Source organism: Astyanax mexicanus, chromosome 10, assembly GCF_023375975.1.
Source record: "Astyanax mexicanus isolate ESR-SI-001 chromosome 10, AstMex3_surface, whole genome shotgun sequence".
Lineage (NCBI taxonomy): Eukaryota > Metazoa > Chordata > Actinopteri > Characiformes > Acestrorhamphidae > Astyanax > Astyanax mexicanus.
Window position 1 is genome coordinate 49,540,431 of NC_064417.1, and position 23,901 is coordinate 49,564,331.

Here is a 23,901-nt window from a genome sequence, read left to right on the forward strand (position 1 = left end):
TCAGAGCTGAAGAGTTTGCTGTTCTTCCACTGATTCTTATGCAAGCCCTCGAGAGGAAATCAGCAGAGAAGCTCCTCTCTCTCTCTCAGTGAGAAAAACAGGACATTCTGGGCTGATTTCTGTGTTCAACACTCACACAAACACAACGCTACACTGTGGGGTAATGGAGGCTACACGCTACAGTGTGTTTTCCCACAATCAGGACACGGAAAAGCAATCGTAGCTTGTGTACGAACAAGAGGAGGAGGATTCACCATTATAAACCTGCTCAAAAAAATAGAATTCACAAACTTTAAACAGGATAAAAACATGTATTATTATCATGCTGCATTCCATTCACCTCAAATGTCACAAGTTTTTAGTTTTAAGTTGGTCTACTTGGAAAGATGGGAAAGACTCAAGAACCAGAATCCAAGATGGCCGCCCACACAGATCCTAAGTAGTAAAAGCAGCAGTATAACAGAGTTTACTACCATTGTTTTCCCTAATTTAGCTATAGGCCAATTGTCCCACCCATTCAGCTGCTACTCAGCTGTATATCCCCCATCAATAGTGATGCCACAACACATTTAAATCATTCATCTACTGTTTATGTATCTTTTGCACATCTATGGGATCAATAAAGTATCTATCTATCTATCTATCTATCTATCTATCTATCTATCTATCTATCTATCTATCTATCTATCTATCTATCTATCTATCTATCTATCTATCTATCTAATGCTAAAAATACTAAATCTGGGCTAAGAAAAAAAGTAAGGCATATTTGGGCTAGATTTGCCATAAAACCGTGGTAAATGAGGGTCCAACCAATTTTAGTAAACTCCAAATGTTATAGCTAAAGTTTCTTTTTGGAAAATAGTGATATAACCGAATTTATTAGTCTGAAAATGACAAAAAAACTACTTATAGGGTTTATCCCAATTAGTGAAAAGGCCTAAAATTTAACAATGATGTTTAATTTTAAAAGCAGTAAAAACAGGCATTTTAATTTTAGCAATTGTGGGGAAAAATGGCAAAGCTAATGTAAATCTGGCAAAAACATTTGGACTGTAAGTTTGTTTTTATTTTTTGTTTGGCGCAAAAAAAAAAAAAAAAAAATATATATATATATATATATATATATATATATATATATATATATATATATATATATATATATATATCTCTTTTGGATATTTATTTAATTAATTTAATATATTTAATTAATTGGGTGTAAAACTCTTAAATTATTCGTAAAAAAAAAACCTTTATTGTTTATATTCATACATTTACACTGTTATCAACTGGGACTCAGGGACAATGCTAAAAATAATAACTCTGAGTTAAGACAAAAGTAGATCATATTTGTGCTTGATGTTTCTATAAAATAATGTCAAACAAATTTTAGTAAACTATAGTGATGCAAATGAAATTATTTGACTAAAAATAGCCATAAAAATTTGACAGTATTAATGAAAAGGCCAAAAAAGGTATACCAAACAATGATGTTTTTTTAAAGCAGGGCAAAAAACTAATTTTAATGTTTTTTAATTTTAGCAATGGAAAAAAATGGCTAAATTGAATTTTGGTGCATCTCTATTGGAAATGTTTGACATTAATTGTGCACTCAATTATAAAAGTATTCATTAAAAAAATAACTATTTTTGAAGCGTATAATTTATACAATATGTTTAAGTGGAACCCGGTCAACTTGGGTGTGACGTAATCCACTTAATCCAGCATGACTTCCAAGGTACATGGAATGCAGCATTTCTATTGTTCATCTCTATTGTTTATATTCATAATTTATACACTTTTTAACCAATAAATTTCCATGATTTTTTCATGACTTTTCCATGCCTTTAAGGCACATTTTCATGACCATACGATTTTTAAAACAGTAAAGACATAGACAATAAAACCATTAACTAAAATTAACTAAAACTGCTGAATTGCTGAATTAATTCTGAGCTGATGTTTTTGTAGTTCAAATTAGATTTTCTCCATCGATAAACTAAAACACAAAGATTTGTAGAGCAAATTTCTGTGACTTTTCCAAAACTTTCTGGGTATTTTTATTTTTCCAAAACTTATCCAGGCCTGGAAATTGTTATTTTTGAATTCCATGACTTTTCCAGGTTTTTCATGACTGTATGAACCCTGAATATTATTCTGAACATGTGACCCCAACTGGGCCCCCCCTCATACAGCACACTATTAGCCTCCATTACCACCAATCAGCGATTCCACTGACTTTCACAGACTGACCTCCACAAAATCCACAGAGCACGCATGCAAAACCCAGACAGGGCCACAGGGGGCGCTGTCCACCTTTTACCTGAGCATGGATCCTTTAGGCGTAGCGACTCCGTAGCCTTTAGAGTCCAGGTTCCCGCCCACCTTCATGGTGTCGCAGGGCTTGCGCTGCTCGATGTACTCGTTCATGGTGGACTCCAGCAGGTAGGCGTACTTCCCTTTAGACTTCCGGACCCTCATCACCCCCTCGTCAGTGGTCTTCACGAACACCGAGGGGTCTGCAGACTTCATGTAGGACCACATCTTCTCAAACACAGCGATCTTCGACCTCTGGGGAGGAAGAACAGCAGTATGAGAGAAGGAGACGCATTTATTCTTAACTTTTATTTTTTATTTAAGTTCTTCTTTTATTTATTTTTTTCCTTTTTATTTCTTTTTCTTTTTTTTTCTTTATAGTTTTGTATTATTGCTTTTTAACTTATTTTGATTTTCTTGATTATCATTACTCTTATTTTTATTATTACTTTTATTTAGTTCATTTATTTATTTGTATTTTTATTGTATTATGTAAAAGTTAGTTTTAGCTCATTTTAACTAATTTTTGTTTTATTAATCTTATCTCCTTTTGATCTTAATTTTTTATGAATTAATTATATCATCCATTTTTTAAAAATTATTTTTTATAATTTATTCACTGTTATTTTTAAATAATTTAATTTAGCTATTATTTTCTGTAAATACGGAAATAAGGAAATACCTAATAATAATAAATAAAATAAATAATAAACAAATACATTTAATATAGACGAATAATATACAAAAATAGTAAAATCTAAATAAAATGATCAATTGAAAAAAATTACACAAATAGTATAATAAAAATAATTTATTAAATATAAAATAAAAGTAAAAGACAACATAAAATAATAAGAATAAGAAATTATTAAATAAATAAATAAATAAATAAATAAATAGATCTTTCTTTCATTTTTTATGTTTGTATTGTATTGCATTACACTGTACATACTATATAGTGATGCACTGAATAAGCACCAAATAATACTGAACAATGAATAATTTATTTAAAGGTAATATTGCAGCATCGGCACATAATGTCTGTCATCAGCTTAAGTGAGTAATCCAGCTCAGAAAAACAGGTGTCATCACCATTAAACTGCTCCAGCCCAGCTGAGACCTGCAGCACAACAGTACCAGTCAAATGTTTGGACATACCTTCTCATTAAGTGTTTTTCTTTATTTCTTTATTATATTTATTTTCTACATTGTAGATTAATATTAAAGACATGAAAACAGTTAAGAGACACATATGGAATTACATAGTAAACGGTAAAAAAGTGTTAAAAGAATGAATGAAACCAGATGGTGTCACAAAGCAGCTTTACAGAAATATGGAATGGTAAACCACACAAATTGGGTTGCTAAAGGAGACTCTCCAGATGAGAGTGATTCCTGGTGAACCCCGGTGAACTGAGGGCAGCTATGCCAGTATTTCACATGCTGACCTGCTGAATATCGCCTCAGTGAGATAAAAACCATGTTAAAGTTGTGTATCCTGCTGTACGCTGTATAAAACGGTGTATAGAAGCTTTGTGTGAATTCAGTGTCTGACATCTAAAGTAGCCGCCCAGAGGGACCGAGTTATCCGCTCCACTGCAGCCCGGAGCCTGGGAGCAGTATACAGTATACACAGCAGTAGATAGTCTGGATACAATCCACCAAAAATAAGCCCACATAAAAAAAAAAAAACTGAATAAAAGCGAGTACTGGAAGGTTGAAAGTAGGGGTTAATATTATGTTTTGCAATACTGTATATATTCTCTAAAAACCAACAGTATTTTTTATTTTTATTATTGGTTTGCCTTCAAAAACCTGTAACAGACAGTACTTCATTTAGTACTGTATTTTTTGCACTTAAAATCATATACTTTTCCCAAAAATCATCAGCGTGCCTTATAATCTGGAGCGTTTTATGTATAAATTCTATCAGTCAGGTATTAAGGAGCAGTAAAGCCACTCCACTGAAGTACAGCATTATACAGGAATTTTAAGTTTAGTTGTTCAACCGCTATTTCTCCGTTCAGAGGTGAGTATTATCAGCCTGTAGCGTGCTGTTAACCCCGGCTAGCACTGCTAGAGCAGCATTAGCATTACCCGCTAACTGTGCTAGGTGCTAGCTCTTTAGAGGAAAGCATTATCGGCCTGTAGCGTGCTGCTAACCCAGGCTTGCACTGCTGGAAAAGCATTAGCATTACCCGCTAACTGTGCTAAGTGCTAGCTCTTTAGAGGAAAGCATTATCGGCCTGTAGCCTGTTACTAACCCAGGCTTGCACTGCTGGAGCAGCATTAACATTACCCGCTAACCGTGCTAGCTCTTCTTTCTTGTTTTTATACAGTTTTGTTTATTTATCTTAAATTTACTTAAGTAAATTAGCTGAGATTGCGCCTAAAGCCTCACTCAAAGAAACCTTTGTATCACAATCATAGTTCATCTATAGTGTTGTAGGGACATTCCAGGATTTTGGTACATTTCCTGTCCCACCACTTAAATTTCAAAAGTTCATATCCAAAATATCCAAAATGACTTTTTTTGTGAAAAATGTACTTGTTATAAAACAAACTGTAAAATTTGGTGGAAAAATAAGCTTCTTAGATATTATTCAAAAGACCGAATACCTTTGGACCACCTCAAAAAATGGCCGTTTTCTCTTGTCCCACACATTGGGTGACCAAATCCTTTGGCAAATTTAACAATTAAAATAAGCTCTAAATAAATGACTTCCTCTTGTATATTGTTGATATGCATCTCCTTTACTTATGAAAACAGCTTCTTTGGTCTACATTGTTTTGCATGTTACAGTTTTTATGCTACTAAGTTGTGTCCCACAACATGTGCTCAACCCTGTTACCATAAGGAATTTTACCTGCAGAGAAAGAGTTAAAATATTTGTCTACTGGTACAAAGGAAGTGACATCACAAGGACATTTTCTGCCCACATGGCAAAACCAAGAGTAAGTGCTCTAACAATTTTCAAGTTTTTGTTTTCCCAATATGTTTGTCCAAGTTGTGTGTGTCACTCAGTGAACTCAACCCTGTTACTCATATTGTAAGACTAATAATGAGTAGAGTCAAAATTTACTTTATATACTTATATAACTATGTTGGTCCTTGATCTTGTATACATAGCTAAATTTTACAGTTAGCATCTGTTCCTGGGGTAAACCACAACTTAGCCTAGATTTGCAACCCTGTTACTCGCAACCCTCTTACTGTAAGTTACCAAATATATTGCATAATCTAATTTAAAAAAGTGCTTTGATGCCTGAGATTGACAAATCAAACTTTTCGATAGTCTATTACCTGTATTTAATAAATATATGACTAAAAATGATCAAATCGAAGATCAATTTTTTAGAAGTGACCACCCCTGAAATGTACCAAAATCCTGGAATGTCCCTGTAGCATTTCTTCATTGTCTTTTTAAAAGTGCATCAGGCTCTAATTTATTCGTTTGTTCCTCACCCTGAAGAACTCTTTGGTGGATCCGGCGTCCAGCGTGCCGTAAGCGATCTCCGTCTGCTTGGCCAGATCTTCAGCGCTTTCTATAGGCGACACCATCCTCTCCACCGTCAGGAAGGCTGCGAGGTTAGCCGTGTAGGAGGAGATGATGATGAGGGTGAAGAACCACCAGACGCCTCCCACAATACGACCTGAGAGAGACCTGCAGGCAAAACACACACAAACAAAGGTATGAGGATTTACATCCTTATGATAAAATATGAGAAAAATTAGAATAATTCACACAGCATTTGCATATGTATATATGCAAATGCAACCTTTAACCCTTTAATGTCAAGACAACAAAACCAATAGAGACAACAAGGTCAGGTGTCCTCCTTTTAATATCCTCTTCTTGTTTTAGATTGCAGTTTCTTCATTCTGTATCTCAGTGTTACTGCAGTGTGCGGCACCCTGTGAGGGTTCATACACTTTTTAATCAATACATTTCCGTGACTTTTCATGACTCTGCCTCAGATTTTTGTATGAATAAAGCCAGACAGCATTAAATCAGCATTTCTCTTACTTAGCAAATGTATAGATATAGTTCAATCTCCAATCGAAAGCCAGCAAGCTAATGCGAAGTGATGTGATGGATCTGTGCAAACATTCAATTATTTTTTAAAAACAAAATAGCTTTAAAGGGAAACACAATCACTTGTAGAGAAATGTTCCATGACTTTTCCAACACCTTTAGAACATTTTTATTTTTCCAAAACTAATCCAAGCTATTGAAAATTGCTATTTTCAAGCTCTTTCCCCGTTTAGAGTTGAGTATTATTTTCCTGTAGCCTGCTCCTAACCCTGGTTAGCACTGCTGGAGCAGCATAAGCATTACCCGCCGTTCTCAGTTGAGTATATCGGAGTGTAGTCTGCGCGTTTACCATGTTACAACAAGCTACCTGACACAAACCACTAGCTAATATCGCCCTGGCTTACTGGAGAACTCAGGGTTCCTTTGTGTAGTTCTGTCTGGCGGCTAGCAGTTAGCGGCTAACGCTAATGCTCCAGCATTAGTGCTGGAGAAATTTGCGAATCTAAGCTTACTATAAATAAAAAGAAACGCTTTACTCACCCAAATAAAATAAAGCTTTTAGGAGAGAAATCTATGTAGATTAACATCCAGCACTCATTTAATTTAGTTAGCCAACCCCCCCCCACCACCACCCATCAATAATCCGGTGTGCCTTATAGTGCGAAAAATACAGTCACAGGGTTCAAACGGTTTTTAACCAAGAAATTTCCATTTTTTATCAAAACTGACAACAGTAGGACTAAATTTAATTTTATTAAAATAAAAACAAAAACATTTCTTTAAGCAATGCTGACACACAATCTTCAATAATAATATTTGTGTCAAAGCCTGAGAGCTACATTGTGTAGGGCTAAATTACTGAACTACTGAAAAACACAAGGATTTGTAGCCTGCAAATTTTCAATGACTTTTCCAAAACTTTCTGGGTAATTTCATTTTTCCAAAAATACTTTTCCAGCCCTGGAAATTACTTTTTTAAAACCCCATAACTTTTCCAGTTTTTTTATGACTGTACAAACCCTGAGTAATGTTGTTGGTTGAAACCAGAGACTGTAAAAAAGATGGACGCCGTGTCGCCGTTCCCATTCATTCAATGCAAATGAAACCAAAATCTTCCTCCATGTTGGCGATCCTGATACCCGAGTCTGCGCAGTAGAGACCAGAGGAGGGAGAAAGACTGTGGAGAGAGCGCCTACTCATTTAAATAACCCCGCCCCTGAGGGCTGCCTCCACAGTGCTCACAGAGTCTATGGTCCCGCCCATACAGTTATTGGTCCCACCCCAGCTAGGTGTAACCCAGCCCTTTTACACACCAATAACCACACCTTTTTAAATAGAGCTGAATAACGTTTTAAAAAACGAATTCTGTGGGGATATAAAAATTTAACAATATAAGCAGAGGTTACACTAGCTGTTTGTAGCATTTAAATAATGGAGGTAGAATTACAGTATATTAGAAAATCGTTAAAAAAACCTGATTGAATGTTGTCTGTTTTGCCATTGAAACCTATGGGGATGGGTGGGGTTACACAGCTTTCTGCAACCGAACAGCAGGGGGCGCCCGACCTCTGTCCAGCTATACACAGTCTATATATAGTTGAAACTAGTATGAAACAAGTAAAGCAGAGTTTTGCTTTCCAGGCACTTTCTAAGCTTTTGAGTGGGCCAAAGCCATTGAACTGGGTGAGCATGGCCTTCACGCGCCCACCCACAGCATCCACAGGTCAGCCCCAGCTTCACTTCGAGCTCCAACACCCCACTCAGACACTACAGAACCCTGTAAATACTGAGTAAAGTGTGTGTATGTATGTGTGTGTGTGTGTGTGTATGTACTGTACTGAATACACATCTCAGCTCCACTTACTCGCTCTAATGTTTACACTACTCACAGGTGTCGAGTGTGTGCGCCCCCCCGCTCGGTATCGCCTCGCCTCGTACCTTCTACCCAAAGGTGTTGAGCTCAGATAAGACCAATCACAATGCAGCGCTGCAACCGCTCATTAATCTCCCTCTCACAACCTCACCGCCAAGTTTAATGAACATATGCATACTAATTGCCTGGGATTAATCGAACCGTGAGCGCTTAGCCTGCGCTTTAATTGCACTTTGAAGAAGAAGAAAAAAAAAATGGGTTAGTGCCTAAATCCCTCAGGAGCTTTATCTCTGGAGTTTATCTCGATCATGTGCATCGAAATGTGTGTGTATATGATAGTGTGTGTGTGTGTGTGTGTGTGAATTAGAGTGCACCAAAAATTATACCGAATGTGTGTATCCACAACAATCCACAACAAGAGAGCAGGCAACTGTAGCAGAAAAGCAACAGGAAGCTGAAAGGCGATTGGTGGAACAAGTCTGATAAAGCACAAACAAACACAAACACACACACACACACACGCAGTATAATCACTTAAGCTGAGCGAGAGATGAAACGAAAGCGATGAAAGGATGACAAGGTTGAAACAACCCGAGTACAAAGCGACATGCAGCGAGAGGAGTCTCTGAATGGCTCGACTTTCAGAGGGCAAAATATCAAACTATTCAAAGAAAACACTGTGGAAACGACAAAACAATAAAATTAAATAAAACCTGCTCTGATCTGAAGGTGACGTGGTGATCCTGACACAGTCGTCTACATAAAATTACCTTTCCAAGTCATCCAGACTATCAAGGAACACATAAGGAATCATGTAGTAACTTAAAAGTAAAAGTAAAATACTCTGTGAAAAAGCATTTAGGTGGTTCTTATCTGGGGAGCTGTTAATTTGCTTACTTTTTATTTATTTATTTATTTATTTAAGATTCTTATGACCTTGGGAATGGCATAAAAGTTATCCAAAAGCAGTGTGTAAGACTGGTGGAGGAGAACATTCCAAGATACATGAACAATGTGTTTAAAAACCAGGGTTATTCCAAAAAAATATTGATTTCTGAACTCTTTCTTTGCATTATTTGAGGTCTGAAAGCTCTGCATCTTTTTTTGTTATTTCAGCCATTTCTCATTTTCTGCAAATAAATGCTCTAAATGACAATATTTTTATTTGGAATTCGGGAGAAATGTTGTCTGTAGTTTATAGAATAAAACAACAATGTTCCTTTTACTCAAACACAAACCTATAAATAGCATTATCCATCTATATTAAATTTATACATTTTAAATTTGTATTTCTTTTTATTTATTATTATTATTATTATTATTATTATTATTATTTGTCCTATTTTTAATTTCTTACCTGTTTTTTAATCCCTTTTATTCTATAAATGCTGAGGGTTACCCTAAATGTACTTCCGAGTTTGATTGATTGATTGAGTGATTAACCTGTGCAAAAGAGGGAACTCTTGCTCTTCTTTTCCTGGTGCGGTCCTGATGAGAGCCAGTTTGATCATCATAGCTTTTTTGCTGGTCTTTGCGCTTGTGGATACTTTAAGCTTAAAGTTCTCAAAATGTTTTTTATTGACTTTTTTCTTTATTTAGTTGAGTAGTTGTTGCTTCTCATAATCTGGATTAGAACATTCGTCAGATATTCACTATTCACTGTATACCTGTAACTCTACCTCTTCACTACTAATTAACATTAAGAGGCAAGAAATTCAACTAAATAACTCTTGTAAAGTTCAGCACAGCTGAGTAATGAATGTGAATACTTTTAACACCAACAAATTGTGCTCTCTCTGACTCTGGCTGCTGATGCTGAAGCAGCTGAGCCTCTCAGAGCCCTGTGCAAAGTTTTACTCCCATAAAAATTGGAATAAAAAGCTTCTTGTCTAGTCAGTAAATGTTTATCTGAAATCTGAAATTCATGAAAAACCCGCACCTGCAGGGCAGGACTAATCCCCTGGCATGGATGTGGTTCAGACTGACATATGAGCTTGGCTGAAAAACTCTGACAGAGTCCTGGAGGACTCTCTACCTGCAGGAGTGTAAACAAACCCGGCAGTTAGCATCTGCTCCGGCTAATCCTGCCTCTCTCCGCCAGAGCCGAGGCTGAGGCGAGTCGCGGCAGCGTGAAGCCTCCGCTAACACAACCGACCACAGCCGTGCAAAACCCGCTCTGTGAACGAGCCACGCTGAACACACACACTCTGTCCATTTCCACACAATGAGCCGACACCGCTACGCTAACGCCCAGCCTCTGACCCGGCGCAGGCTAACCGATTCGTGCCAAACAGACTGTTCTGCATATATTTGCTGCCCGGCTGAACCGCAGCCGTGAAATGAAGCTGTACTGAAACTGCTGAGCTTTTCCTGACAGCGGCTATAAAAGAATAATGCAGCTATAATAAAGCCTGTAAGTGTTTTATCAATATCAATATCAATATATACATTTAGAATATCAATATCTAAACTCATCAGAGCTGCAGCATAATAATAATCAGCAGAATGCAGGGTCAAATATTACAATATTGGCACTAAATACAGTGGTGTGGAAAAGTATTTGCCCGATTTCTTTTTTTTTGCTGATTTTTTTTTTTAGATTATCAAAAAAACATAATAATAAAATCAGACAAAGATAACCTGAGTAAATATAAAAAGGACTTTTTAAATGATAATTAAATTTTTTAAAGGAAAAAAAAATCTAAGTCTTTGCCCCTAAACCCCATAACGTGATTGTGCAACACTTGGTGGCAACAACTGCAATAAAGCTTTTACTTTTCTTTACAGAATTGTTTTAATTCAGTCACACTGGAGGATTTTCCAGCATGAACATCCTGTTTAAGGATCATCCACAGCATCTCAATCAGATTTAGACTAGGCCACTCCAAAACCTACATTTAGTTTTTCTTGTAAGTCATTTAGACGTGGACTTTTTGTTTGTGTGCTTCGGGTCATTGTCCTGATGCAGAACCCAAGTTACACCTGAGCTTGAGGTCACAAATCTCAAGAGAGGCAACTCGGTTCTGATACATCAGCTCACAGATGCAGCATTGTGCTGATCCACATCACCCTAGTAGTGATGAGAGAAAAGAGTGCCATCTACTGTACCCACCCAGAGAGAGAAAGGCTAATTTTGTGCTCTCTCAGGACTCCGGCAGCTAAAGGCAAGCTGCATGACTGGGATCCTGATCATAGTGGCAGCACTTTAGACCGCTGGACCACTCGGTGCCCCATCTCACTCACATTTACCGAGTTTTTAGTCCCACCTTAAATAAGGCAGCAGTTCCATTTACAGTTAAAGAAAATCAATCCTAACATGTTTTAATAAAATATTTCAAGCTTTTTTCATACCCTATACCAGGGGTCAGCAATTAAGTTTGGCCACGGGCCAGATATTTTTCAAGCCATTACGTGGTAGGCCACAAAAAAAAAATAAAAAATCAGTTTGGAAAATGTAGTGTAATGGGATGGAGCGCTACAGACTTGTAGCTCTCCAGCCCAGATGGTTGTTGAACCCAATTGCAGAACAGTTGATCTCAAAGCAGGTAAACCCAAGAAGAAAAAAATTAATAAACACACCGTTCCTCACACAGGATCGAACCCGTGTCATCAGGGACGCGGCCCAATACACTACCGCTGCCCCGGCTAGTGATTTGGGACACGGTCGGGAAAAAACGCCCTTATAAGGAGATAGGGAGCCCAAGTTTGTTAATCAGTTTGACCATCTCGATCTGAAATCTTTTATATTGTTTAAATGTACTTAAGCATTAAAAAGTATAACGCCATGTATAATTACAGCATTATTTACACATTTTTAATAATTTGAATGAGCCTCTTTGTAAATTTCATTTCTTCATTCGAACTGTTTAGTGAACTGATTTTAATTGATTGATATTAATAAGAATTAGTACTGAATGTGCTTTTTTTAATAGGTAAATACAACCAAATAAACACATCCAGGGCTCATTTCTGGAATTAGCATTACATGCTTGACTTCTAATTACGTACATGACATTTTCTCATGTATGCTGAGGTTAATGTAATTTATGGAACTGTGTTACAGTATAGAGCGCCTATGGTCAGTTGACATATACCGACATATAAGAAATAAAAAAAAAAGGTAGGTCAAGCTTCACACTGAGTCAGTAGAGAGGTGAGGTGTACGTGTAGTTGTGTGTGTGTGTGTATGTATAGGTGTGTGTGTGTGTGTGTGTGTGTGGCGGGTTCTCCTCCACAGGGCTGCTGGTATACAGCTCCTCATTACTGAACACTGCACTGCACACAGTCTACCCCACACCCGGCACTACCGCCTGTCTCACTGCAGCTGCTGGAGTAGAGCTGTCACTCTCAGTATCAGTGAGGAACCGCACACAGGAACCACTCTTACTGGACATACTGCTTTAATAATGACAAGAGGGCATACCCTACAACAACTAAATATAATAGTCTCGGATTTTGCTATTTATAGGTTTATGTTTGAGTAAAATGAACATTGTTGTTTTATTCTATAAACTACAGACAACATTTCTCCCAAATTCCAAATAAACATATTGTCAATTAGAGCATTTATTTACAGAAAATGAGAAATGACTGAAATAACAAAAAAGATGCAGAGCTTTCAGACCTCAAGTAATGCAAAGAAAACAAGTTCATATTCATAAAGTTCACTATTTTGCGGAATAACCCTGGTTTTAATCACAGTTTTCATGCATCTTGGCATCATCTTCTCCTCCACCAGTCTTACACACTGCTTTTGAATAATTTTATGCTGCTTTACTCCTGGTGCAAAAATTCAAGCAGTTCAGTTTGGTGGTTTGATGGCTTGTGTTCATTTATCTTCCTCTTGATTATATTCCAGAGGTTTGTAATTTGGTAAAATCAAAGAAACTCATCATCATTAAGTGGTCTCTTTTTTCCAGACCTACAAACTTTAATAAAAAAAAAAAATATTTATAATTATTTTCTTAGACAATCATTCTAGGGAGGTATCTCCTTGGAAAATAAGTACAAGTAAAACTACATAAAGTATCCTAGAATTTCCAGCCTGTGTGAGCGTTTCATATAGTATACTTGTAATTAATTTTTAGTTTAATATAGTTAAAATGTACTGCAAAATACGACTATGGGCCTAAATGTTAAGGTCTCTTCACTAGTAGGAAGTTTTACCACTAATATAGTAATTAGCCCTAATGCAGCCCTAAAGTAAATATACACTTTGCTGTGATTCTCAAACACTTCCACACAATGTTAAAATAATGTCAGAAAAGACCTGAAAAAAGTCTTTAAATCTATTACTAAAGGTGTCTGTCCGCTAAAATCCATTTTTATTGTTCTTTGTAAAATACAATTGGTCTCTCTGAGTTGTATATGCATGCTGGATTTCTACTTTCTGGACCTGGACTACTCACCTCTGTGTGTAACTATAGGTTTAAATAGGATCTCCGGTGGATTTTGTGTTTTACAGAGACTCTAAGACTGGGTCAGTGGCTGAACTGCACTTAGCAGGGCATTATTACACATGTTGTAAAAGAACTTATGATATTACAAAGACTGTTATTAGTATAAAAATGTCTTTATTTTAAAACATTTCTAACTGTTGTCCATCTCACTGAAGGTGATATGTTTGCATATACAGTACAGGCCAAAAGTTTGGACACACCTTCTCTTTTACAATGCCTTTTCTTTATTTTCATGACTAATTACATTGTAGATTCTCACTGAAGGCATCAAAACTATGAATGAACACATGTGGAGTTTTATGTGTTTAACAAAAAATGAGCTGAACCTCCACAGTCACCGGACCTGAACCCAATCCAGATGGTTTGGGGTGAGCTGGAGCACAGAGTGAAGAAGGCAAAGGGGCAACAAGTGCTAATAAACACCTCTGGGAACTCCTTCCTTCCTTCAAGACTGTTGGAGAACTTTTCATTTCAGGTGGCCACCTCTTGAAGCTCATTAAGAGAATGATGCCAAGAGTGTGCAAAGCAGTAATCAGAGCAAAGGGGGGATATTTTGAAGAAAATAGAATATAAAACATGTTTTCAGTGATTTCACCTTTTTTTTGTTAAGTACTTAAAACTCCACATTTGTTCATTCATAGTTTTAATGCTTCAGTGAGAATCTACGATGTAAATAGTCATGAAAATAAAGAAAACACATTAAAAAGGAAGGTGTGTCCAAACGTTTGGCCTGTACTGTATGAATATTCATGACTAAGAGCCGAAATCCTATCAAACTTTCCTGCCCACTCCTCCACTGGACTAAAGCAAAGTTTTACCGGATCACCGGAGCACTTTTTTTCACAAACAACAGCTCACATGCCATTCATTCATACTAGAGACACAACTAGACATTTTAAAATAAATGAAAAAAAAAACAATAGAATGACACCTTTAACTTTTAATCTACACAGTAATTCCTGTGTCAAGCCTATAACATCCTTATGAAGCTGAGAATACTGACAAATAGGCTAGACCATCACCAGGTCTGGGTTCTGGCTAATGGATCACACCAGATTATACTATTTTTTTTTTTACTTCCCATATTTAATCCAGTGATTTCTCCAGTGTAAATCCTGTTGATACAGATGTTAAAGTATCAGATTAAAGCACCCCTGTAGACATATGAACATTATTACAGCTGCACTTCAAATATGAGATTATGAATCCTCAGACTGCTGAACACTGCTGGCCTTAATGGATCTCGCTCAAAGCAGGAAAAAAAAAATCAGCTGGTGTCTAATTTCATTTGATCCCCCCAGACCCTCCTTCTCCACTCAATATAGTAATTTGCATGGCTAATGACTTTGGCAAGTATTAAAAAAAATGGCTATTAATATCCATATTAGAGAGGAGCCAAAGTTACAGAGAGAGGAAAAAAGTTGAAATGAGAAGGAAATTGAGTGTAATTAGGCAGGACTTCGCCCTTCTTCACGCAAACCCAAAACATGCCGAGAATAGACGTTCAGCGGGTCATTACGGGGATTGACTGCGGGGGCGACAGCGGGGAAGACCGCTCTGAGAAGCCATATATATCCCAGAGTCAAGAGGAGAACCAGGGAGCGGCGACAGAGCAAGAAAACCAGTGAGAACGACCAGTGTGACGAGCTGATGAGACACTGAGGAGTGATTGATGACACTAATCAAGATATTAGTTCCTGTCCCATGACATTTGGCATATACAGTACCACCAGTCAACAGATTGGACACACCCTACGAAAGTCATCCAAAGTAGCACCTCTTGCTTAGATTAGAAAGTTTTGCAAATCTCTGCTGTATTTTCTCAGTCAGCTTTATGAGGTAGAGTCACCTGGAATTCAGGCTTTCAGTTAACAGCTGTGCTGAACTCATCAAGAGTTAATTACTTGAATTTCTTGTCTCTTAATAAAGTGTTTGAGAGCATCAGTTAAAGTAAAGTAGTGAAGAGGTAGAGTTACAGGTATACAGTGAATAGTGAATATTTGAGTAATGTTCTAATCCAGATTATGAGAAGCAACAACTACTCAACTAAATAAATGAAAACTTTAAAAGTATTCTCAAGTTCAGTCGCAAAATTCATCAAAAATGTTCTGATGAAACTGGCACTCATCAGGACCGCCTCAGAAAAAGAAGACAGCCTGCCTCAACTTTCTTTTTGCAGCATTGAGCTAACACTTTTATCCAAAGTGATTTACAAGATGATTCATATTACAGAGGTGGCTCAATGTAGTGTTAGGAGTCTTGCCCAAAAACTTCTATTGGTGTAACGCAGCATTCAGTCACCCAGATTGGGAGTTGAACCCTAGTCTCACACATGATGTGGTAGCTCTCAAACAGGCAGTGGTGTTATCCACTGCACCACCAACCACTTCCTGTACTTGTTCTTAAAGCCCCAAACAAACTGCAATCATGTTTTAGTTAATCTAGACTGAGACCATCTCTTCTCTTCTGACCAGTGGCATCCATATATGGTGGTGAATGCAACATACCTAAATGAAACGATGAAATGATACAATAAACAGGTGCATCTTAAAAAATGTGAATATCATTGTAAAGTTACTTTAATTCAGTAATTCAGTTCAAAACGTGAAACTCATATATTATAAATGTATTACACAAATTAATGATGATAATTATAGCTCACAGCCAATAAAAAAACCCAAAAAATGACATCAGATGACATGTCTCTCCAAACCATCATTGATCATCAGTAAATTTTACATTTAATTTGTAAATCAAGAGATCAGAGTCTGGAGGAAGAGTGGAGAGACACACAGTCCAAACTGCTTGAGGTCTAGTGTGAAGTTTCCACCAATCAGTGATGGTTTGGAGAGACGTGTCATCTGCTGGTGTTGATCCACTGTGTTTTATTATCAAGTCTAAAGTCAGTGCAGTTTTGTTTTCCAACAAAATCTTACAGCACTTCATGCTTCCCTCTGCTACTGACAACTTTTATGGAGATGCGGATTTCATTTTCCAGCAGTATTTGGCACGCTGCCCACACTGCCAAAAGTATCAACAGGTCTTATTTAATATTAATATTTTCTGAGACACTGACTCATTTTTTCACATTTTAAACTGAATTACTGAAATAAAGTAACCTTTCAATGATATTCTGATTTTTTGAGAAAGGAATTTTTGCACCTGTATACACAATATATATCCCCAAAAATCAAACATACTATCAGATAGAATTGCTTGTTGGAAATGGAAGGCTTATATATCCCAGTGCTGTGAAGAAAATCATGCGGCGGTGACAGAGCAGAGCGAGCGGAAAAAGTGAGCACAGTGTGACGTGCTAATGAGACACCGAGGAGTGATTGATGATGACCTGAATCCAGCGTGACTTATTGCAGATAATGCACTCCCCTCTAAAAGCACCCGGTGGCATTTGACGAGAGTGAAGGGAGAGGAGCAGTCTGACAAATACAAATATTTCTGAAGAGGAAGAAGACGAAGTCACCTCTGAAGCTCCTGACGACTCTTTCTGCAAACAGCGTTAATCAATCGTAAGCAAGCTGCCGCGAAAAAACCCCTCGACACACAATGCGTGACTCGCGCCTCTCATACAGCTCATACAGAAATATATATCAGTCTGCTGCATAATAGCTGAAATATGACAGCATTCAAACAGCTTTACATGTTAATTTCGTATCCCGCGCGTTCTGCTGAGCGCCCAGCTTATTTATAAGCCTCCACTCGCAATCCAGAGTAACAGCACTAACTGCTGGAGAGCAGCCAGACCCTGAAGGTGTCATCATAACGGGGGTATGTCACACTCGCGCTCTCTCTCTCCAGCAGCAGTAATGTGGAGGAGATCTGGGCTCTGTGCTGTGATGTGGTTTGACAGCTCGGGCTGGTCAGATTTTGGGCAGTGTTACACTGACACACTGAACTCCTTTCACATCACAATCTGCCACCGTCCAAACTCTCCCTGAGTTTTGGCCCAGAAAAGACGGGAGGCTTGTGTCTGGATGGTGTTGATGGTACCAGGCTTTTTATTAGCATGATACAGATTTAACCTGCATTTGTGGATTGTATTGCATATTGCAGGGGTGTCCAAACTACGACCCGCAGGCCATTTTAAGCCTTCCTTCCTTTGTTGGAGTGGCTCGCAAGGTATTTTAGAAATAAAATGAAAGTTTAATTTTAACCGCTATTAAGCAGGTTTGGCGTATTTCTAGCCAACGGTACATGTTTTGGTGTGGGCTGTGGAGGGTTTTCAACGTTACCGTTGGCTATACTTACACCCATAATAATGGTACAACATCAACATCTAAACAGCGCCCTCTAGCGTCCAGGAGCTTATTTTCGGTGTGGTAAATGTATTTGCTTTTCCTTAATGCAGTGTTTCTAAAATGCTGCATTTACTTAATGTAGCTGCATTATCATCTTTTTGTTTGCTGCATTTTTGTAGTTGCGAGTTCAGAGGAAAGTGTGTTTAATGCTTAATTTGTCAGGAATCATTAGCCGTAATGAAGGAGCATAATATAAAGAGACATTACGAAATGAAACATCAATATGAAAAATCTTAGTTTACACAAAAAAAAAAAGTTTCAACACCCCCGGCACATAGTGTTCACAAACTTTTGTTTCTGAGCCCATGCAGTGATGTCCAGTACAGAATCAGAAATGCCTGTTTTTAATGCAGTGGCATCATACAGCATATTGACCATCAGCCTTGTCCCTTGTATATAGAGACTTCTCCAGATTCTCTAAACCTTCTGATGGAAATATATACAGTAGAGAGTAAAATATCTGCACTAGTTGGGTGATGTAAATGCCTCCCGATAGCACTAGAGTGTTCCGGTAACCTAGAGCACTATCAGCTAGCGGTTTGTCCCACGTAGCTTGTTTTACCACTGTAAACACGTAGACTACAGTTCAATAAACTCTCCTCTGAATGTCGAAAGAGCTAGCGCTGCTGCTAGGTTAGCGTCTAATGCTAATGCTGCTGCATCCAGCTTTAGCGCTGGAGAAACTTTACTGAAAACTGACCCTTATAATGCTGTACTTCAGTGAAGTGGCTTTACTGCTCCTTAATACCTGACTGGTACAATTCATACATAAAGCACTCTGTCGATTTTGGGGACAATGTAAGGATTTTAAGTGCCCCTTATAGCCCAGAAAATACAGTATAATGTTCTCTGTTAGCTGTGTGTCATCAAGCTCTAAATGAGTTAACGTTTTTTCACATTCAACCTCTGATATGTCTTCTATGTTCTATTATTAATAAAATATGAGTTAATAAGATTTTTTAGACATTTTTGGAGTAACTGTGGGAGAGCAGCCAGACCCTGAAGGTGTCAGGAAAACAGGGCTACGTCACCCAGCAGCAGAAAAGTGGAGCGGGGCGAGCAAGAGGAGATCTCAGCTCTGTGCTGTGATGTGGTTTGACAGCTTGGGCTGGTCAGATTATGGGCCGTGTTACACTGACACACTGAACTCATCTCTGATCACACAGTGCTTAAGTACTAAAATACTGTATCTGTATCTACTGGAGTATTATTTATAATTCACTACTGTACTTAAGTACTAAAATGCTGTATCTGTATCTACTGGAGTATTATGTATACTTCACTACTGTACTTAAGTACTAAAATACTGTATCTGTATCTACTGGAGTATTATTTATAATTCACTACTGTACTTAAGTACTAAAATGTTGTATCTGTATCTTCACTACTGAACTTAAGTACTAAACAAGTATTAAGTAATTAAGTACTTAACAGTGTAACTATTGGTGAAGTATGCATTGTTACAGATTAATTACGGTACAGTAATTCACAAGTAATGACACTTATTACAGGGATGGTTAATGTGCAACTCAACACAAGTCTTTATAACTGAATAAAATGCCTGGAATGCCAATGGAATTTACATAAAGACAGATTTCTATGAAATTCTGTACTGAAAGACCTTGACTGACACATAATTCATTATTATTACTCCTCTCCTCTCTGCTTTACCACCCAATTACTCCATGCAGACAGCATTCAGACGTCTGTCTCCGCCCACATTGCACCTATAGAACACTATAAGACACTTTATACAGAGAGACGGCATTAGTCACACTCGTCACTGAACCCAACCAGCGGTACAAAAGTACCAGCAACACACTGTATACTATTCCATAAACCCAAATACACACACACACACACACTACACCACCACTAAGACACACACAATGTATACTCTCCAATAAACCGGACAACATAAATATACATCTTCATACAGCTAAACTGCCACACCCACACTGCAATCTACTGAAAATAAAGAGATCACTTCAGTTTCTGAATTAGTTTCTCTGATTTTGCTATTTATAGGTTTATGTTTGAGTAAAACAAACATTGTTGTTTTATTCTATAAACATACAGACAACATTTCTCCCAAATTCCAAATAAAGAAATGGTCATTTAGAGCATTTATTTGCAGAAAAATGAGAAATGGCTGAAATTACAAAAAAGATGCAGAGCTTTCAGACCTCAAATAATGCAAGGAAAACAAGTTCATATTCATAAAGTGTTTTTTTATTCACAGTCTTCAAGCATCTTGGCATGTTCTCCTCCACCAGTCTTACACACTGCTTTTGGATAAGTTTATGCCACTATTTAACCAAAAATTCAAGCTGTTCAGCTTGGTTTGATGGCTTGTGATCATCCATCTTCCATCTTATATATATATATATATCTTCATATGGCTACACTGCCACACACACACACACACACACACACACACACTGGCGCCTGCACTCAGCAGGGCTGATAATGGTACTCAGTCAGCAGTGCCCTCACACTGTGAGCTGTGCCACTCCAGAGGAAATACCTGTGTCTTCTTGTGTTGCCATGGCAGCAGCCTCAGCTCTCCAAACAGGCTGGTGATCAGTGGAGAGCAGGGTCTCTCTCTCTCTCTCTTTCTCTCTCTCTCTCTCTCTCTCTCTCTCTCTCTCTTTCTCTCTCTCTCTCTCTCTCTCTCTCTCTCTGCCTCAACCAAACATCTACAATCATCTACAACCTACAAATACCAAACGTCTGTCCACATCTTATTCCTGCTTTCGGCCCAGAAATGTCATTTTTACCAACATTCCTAGGCCAGTGACATAAAAATAATATAATAGCATTTTAATGCTATAATATACATTTTAAAAAGCAATAAATATTATAATACTAAAATATTGTATACTATATTGTAAATATTGTACTGTTTTTAATATCAGACAAAGATAACTCGAGCAAATATATAAATCCGTTTACATCCAGGAGGTCCCTAAAGAACCCAGAACAACATTTAAAGAACTGCAGGATCTCACTCGCCTCAGTTAAGGTCAGTGTAAATGATTATAAGAAAGATAATAAGAAAGAGACTGGGTGAAAATGGTATGATGGGAGAGTTTAAAGATAAAAAACACAACGACCCGTCTCGCATTTACCAACTAACATCCTGATGATCCCCAGAACTTTGAGAAAATATGATGTGGGCTGACCAGGTGAAAGTGGAACTCCTGTTATGTATCTGGCATAAAACACATAGTTTCAGGAAAAAGAACATCACATTGAACTTAAAACATGGTGGTGGTAGTGTGATAGTCTGGGTCTGATCTGCTGCTTCAGGGTCTGGACTTTTTGCTGTAATAGATTGATAGATAGAACCATAAATTCTGCTTTCTACCAACAATTCCTAAAGGAGAATTTCTGGCCATCTGTTCGTGACCTCAGGCTCAGGCATACTTGGGTTCTGCAGCAGGACAATGACCCAAAGCACACCAGCCTTAGTCTGATTGAGAAGATGTGGATGATCTTAAACAGGGCATTCATGCTGGAAAATCCTCCAATGTGTCTGAATTAAAAAAATTCTGTAAAGAAGAGGGAAACAAAATTCATCCACAGAGATGTAACAGACTCACTGCCACGTATCAGTAAAGCTTGATTGCAGTTGTTGCCGCAAAGGGTGACAAAACCAAGTTATTAGATTTAGGGGCAAATCCTTTTTTCCACACAGGGATAGACTGGTTTGGATAGGATTGGTTTTCTTCCTTAATACATAATAATAAGTGATTTTTATATTTGGTCAAGATATATTTATATATTTTATTTTATCTGAAAAATGCCAGTATGGGGGCAAATATTTTTTTATATAGGGTCAGATTGGTGTGGAAAGATTTTTTTCTCTTTATATAAATACAATTATTTAAAAACTGCTTTTTATATTTTCTCTTTCTTAGATTTAAAAATGTGCAAGTGCAAGAGTTGGAATTAACAGACAATATAATTAATAAGTTGAGTTGATAATTAATGAGCTGTTGCAGTTCCTCTCTAAAATATATATATATATATATATATTTTAATCTATATCTAGTTAAAAACTTTAAAACATTGTTCTATAACTTTATAAAAAACATCTAGTGCTTTATTCATTGTATAATTTTGATAAGAAATGCTAACTTTATCGAGTTATTGTTCAGACACGTGCTCCGCACATGCGAACCGTGTTACATAACTTATGCTTTTAATAGTAAAATGTGAATTAAGCTTATTTCTTTTTATTTTATTTATTTTTTACAACCTCAGTGTGTTATACCTGCAGAAGTACACTGCAAGTAGGGGTGGGCAATATTATATCGTATGCAATATATCGTGACACAGAAATATCATGATATTAAAAATCCATATCGTGATAATAGGGCTGTTCTGTCTTAAAAGTAGTCTAATTTTCACTGTGAAGCTTTAGGTGTATTTATTGTATAATTGTTTTAGTTTGCAGTTTATATGCATGCACTAAATATTCTGCAATATTATTTGCTGCATTATATTATTTTATGCTATATTATTTATTTTGCCACATTATGATTATTCTGTTACACTATTATACTATATTCCTGAAATGAATGAATTATTTTTCTGTTTTCCTATATCACCAAGTATATCGTTATCGCAAAAATACCCTGAAATATCGTGATATTATTTTACAGCCATATCGCCCACCCCTAATTGCAAGATCTGAAGATTTATTTGGCTGTAAAATCTGTTTTAGAATAAACAGAGTGGAACGCAGTCCTGGTTGTTACAGTGGTCGTTACACAAGCAATCTATGAACACTTTATTTAAAAGTGATAGATTTATTTCCGAGTATAAATAAGCTGTTAGTGTGAGTTTTTGAGTAACAGTTCTGAGCTGCATCCAGCTGTATTTTTATTTATTTTTGCTTTGTTTTCTGGCTTAAAAACAATAGATCTCTCCGGGTGTTACCGACCCGCCTCCCTGTGATTGGGTCCCTGCCTGTGAGAGTAAGATTAACCCCAATAAAGCCAGTGTGTGATTGCATCCTGCCACATCTCCTCCCCTCTGTCACGCTTCCACTCCAGCCCTACCTGACTCCCCACTCTCAGCTCTGGAGTCTCCTGATAGAATGATAAGCATGTTAGTGCAGGGCTAACGTTCCTGACTGAGCCGTTCAATAGCAGCCTTAAATAGATCAGCTGCTGATTTCCCCCGAGATCTGAGATCCAATAATTCCAGATAGAGGGCAAGAGCTACATGTCTGCTTTTATCTTAGTTTAAAAGATAAATAAATAGCTACACGCTACAGCTGTCCCGTCACTTTCTGAACCATTAACACGTCTGAAGAAAAAGTGAGAAATTACGTGATCAATTATTTACACCAACACTGTGAAATAAGATCACTTCTCAAAGGCCTGAAGACTGAACAGGTAATGCCAAACTGAATAAATTATTCATTTATAGTTTTAGATGTAGATGCAATAGCATGATACCATGCAGATACCATGCAGTTAATGCATGCATGCAAGTATTTAAACAGTGACACACATTTGTCTCTGCTGATAATATGCCAAATTTCCCAGGACCCCCGTTCAAAAAAAGTATATTAGGTAACACTTCCTATGAACGCTGTATTCATAATGCATAATATGCATAAAAGTGACACAGAAATATCATGATATTAAAAGTCCATATCGTGATAATAGGGCTGTTCTGTCTTTAAAGTAGTCTATTATTTACTGTAAAGCTTTAGGTGTATTTATTGTATAATTGTTTTAGTTTGCAGTTTATATGCATGCACTAAATATTCTGCAATATTATTTGCTGCATTATATTATTTTATGCTATTGTCAGGTTAGCAGCAGCAGGGAGGACACGAGGCAGACGTAAACGCAGGTAATATATTTATTTACATAGACAAT

General features: G+C 37.2%; 1 protein-coding gene across 3 annotated transcripts in view; it reads right to left on the reverse strand.

Moving 5' to 3' along the window:
- Positions 1-23,901, reverse strand: part of gria1a (glutamate receptor, ionotropic, AMPA 1a) — a 151,435-nt gene that overhangs the window by 27,084 nt on the left and 100,450 nt on the right. For all 3 annotated transcript variants that reach the window (XM_022684311.2, XM_022684310.2, XM_049483882.1), the window contains exons 12-13: positions 5,783-5,981; positions 2,324-2,571 (exon numbers count right to left, since the gene is read on the reverse strand). In XM_022684311.2, coding sequence (XP_022540032.2) covers positions 2,324-2,571; positions 5,783-5,981 — 447 coding nt within the window. The remainder of the gene's footprint in view (positions 1-2,323; positions 2,572-5,782; positions 5,982-23,901) is intronic.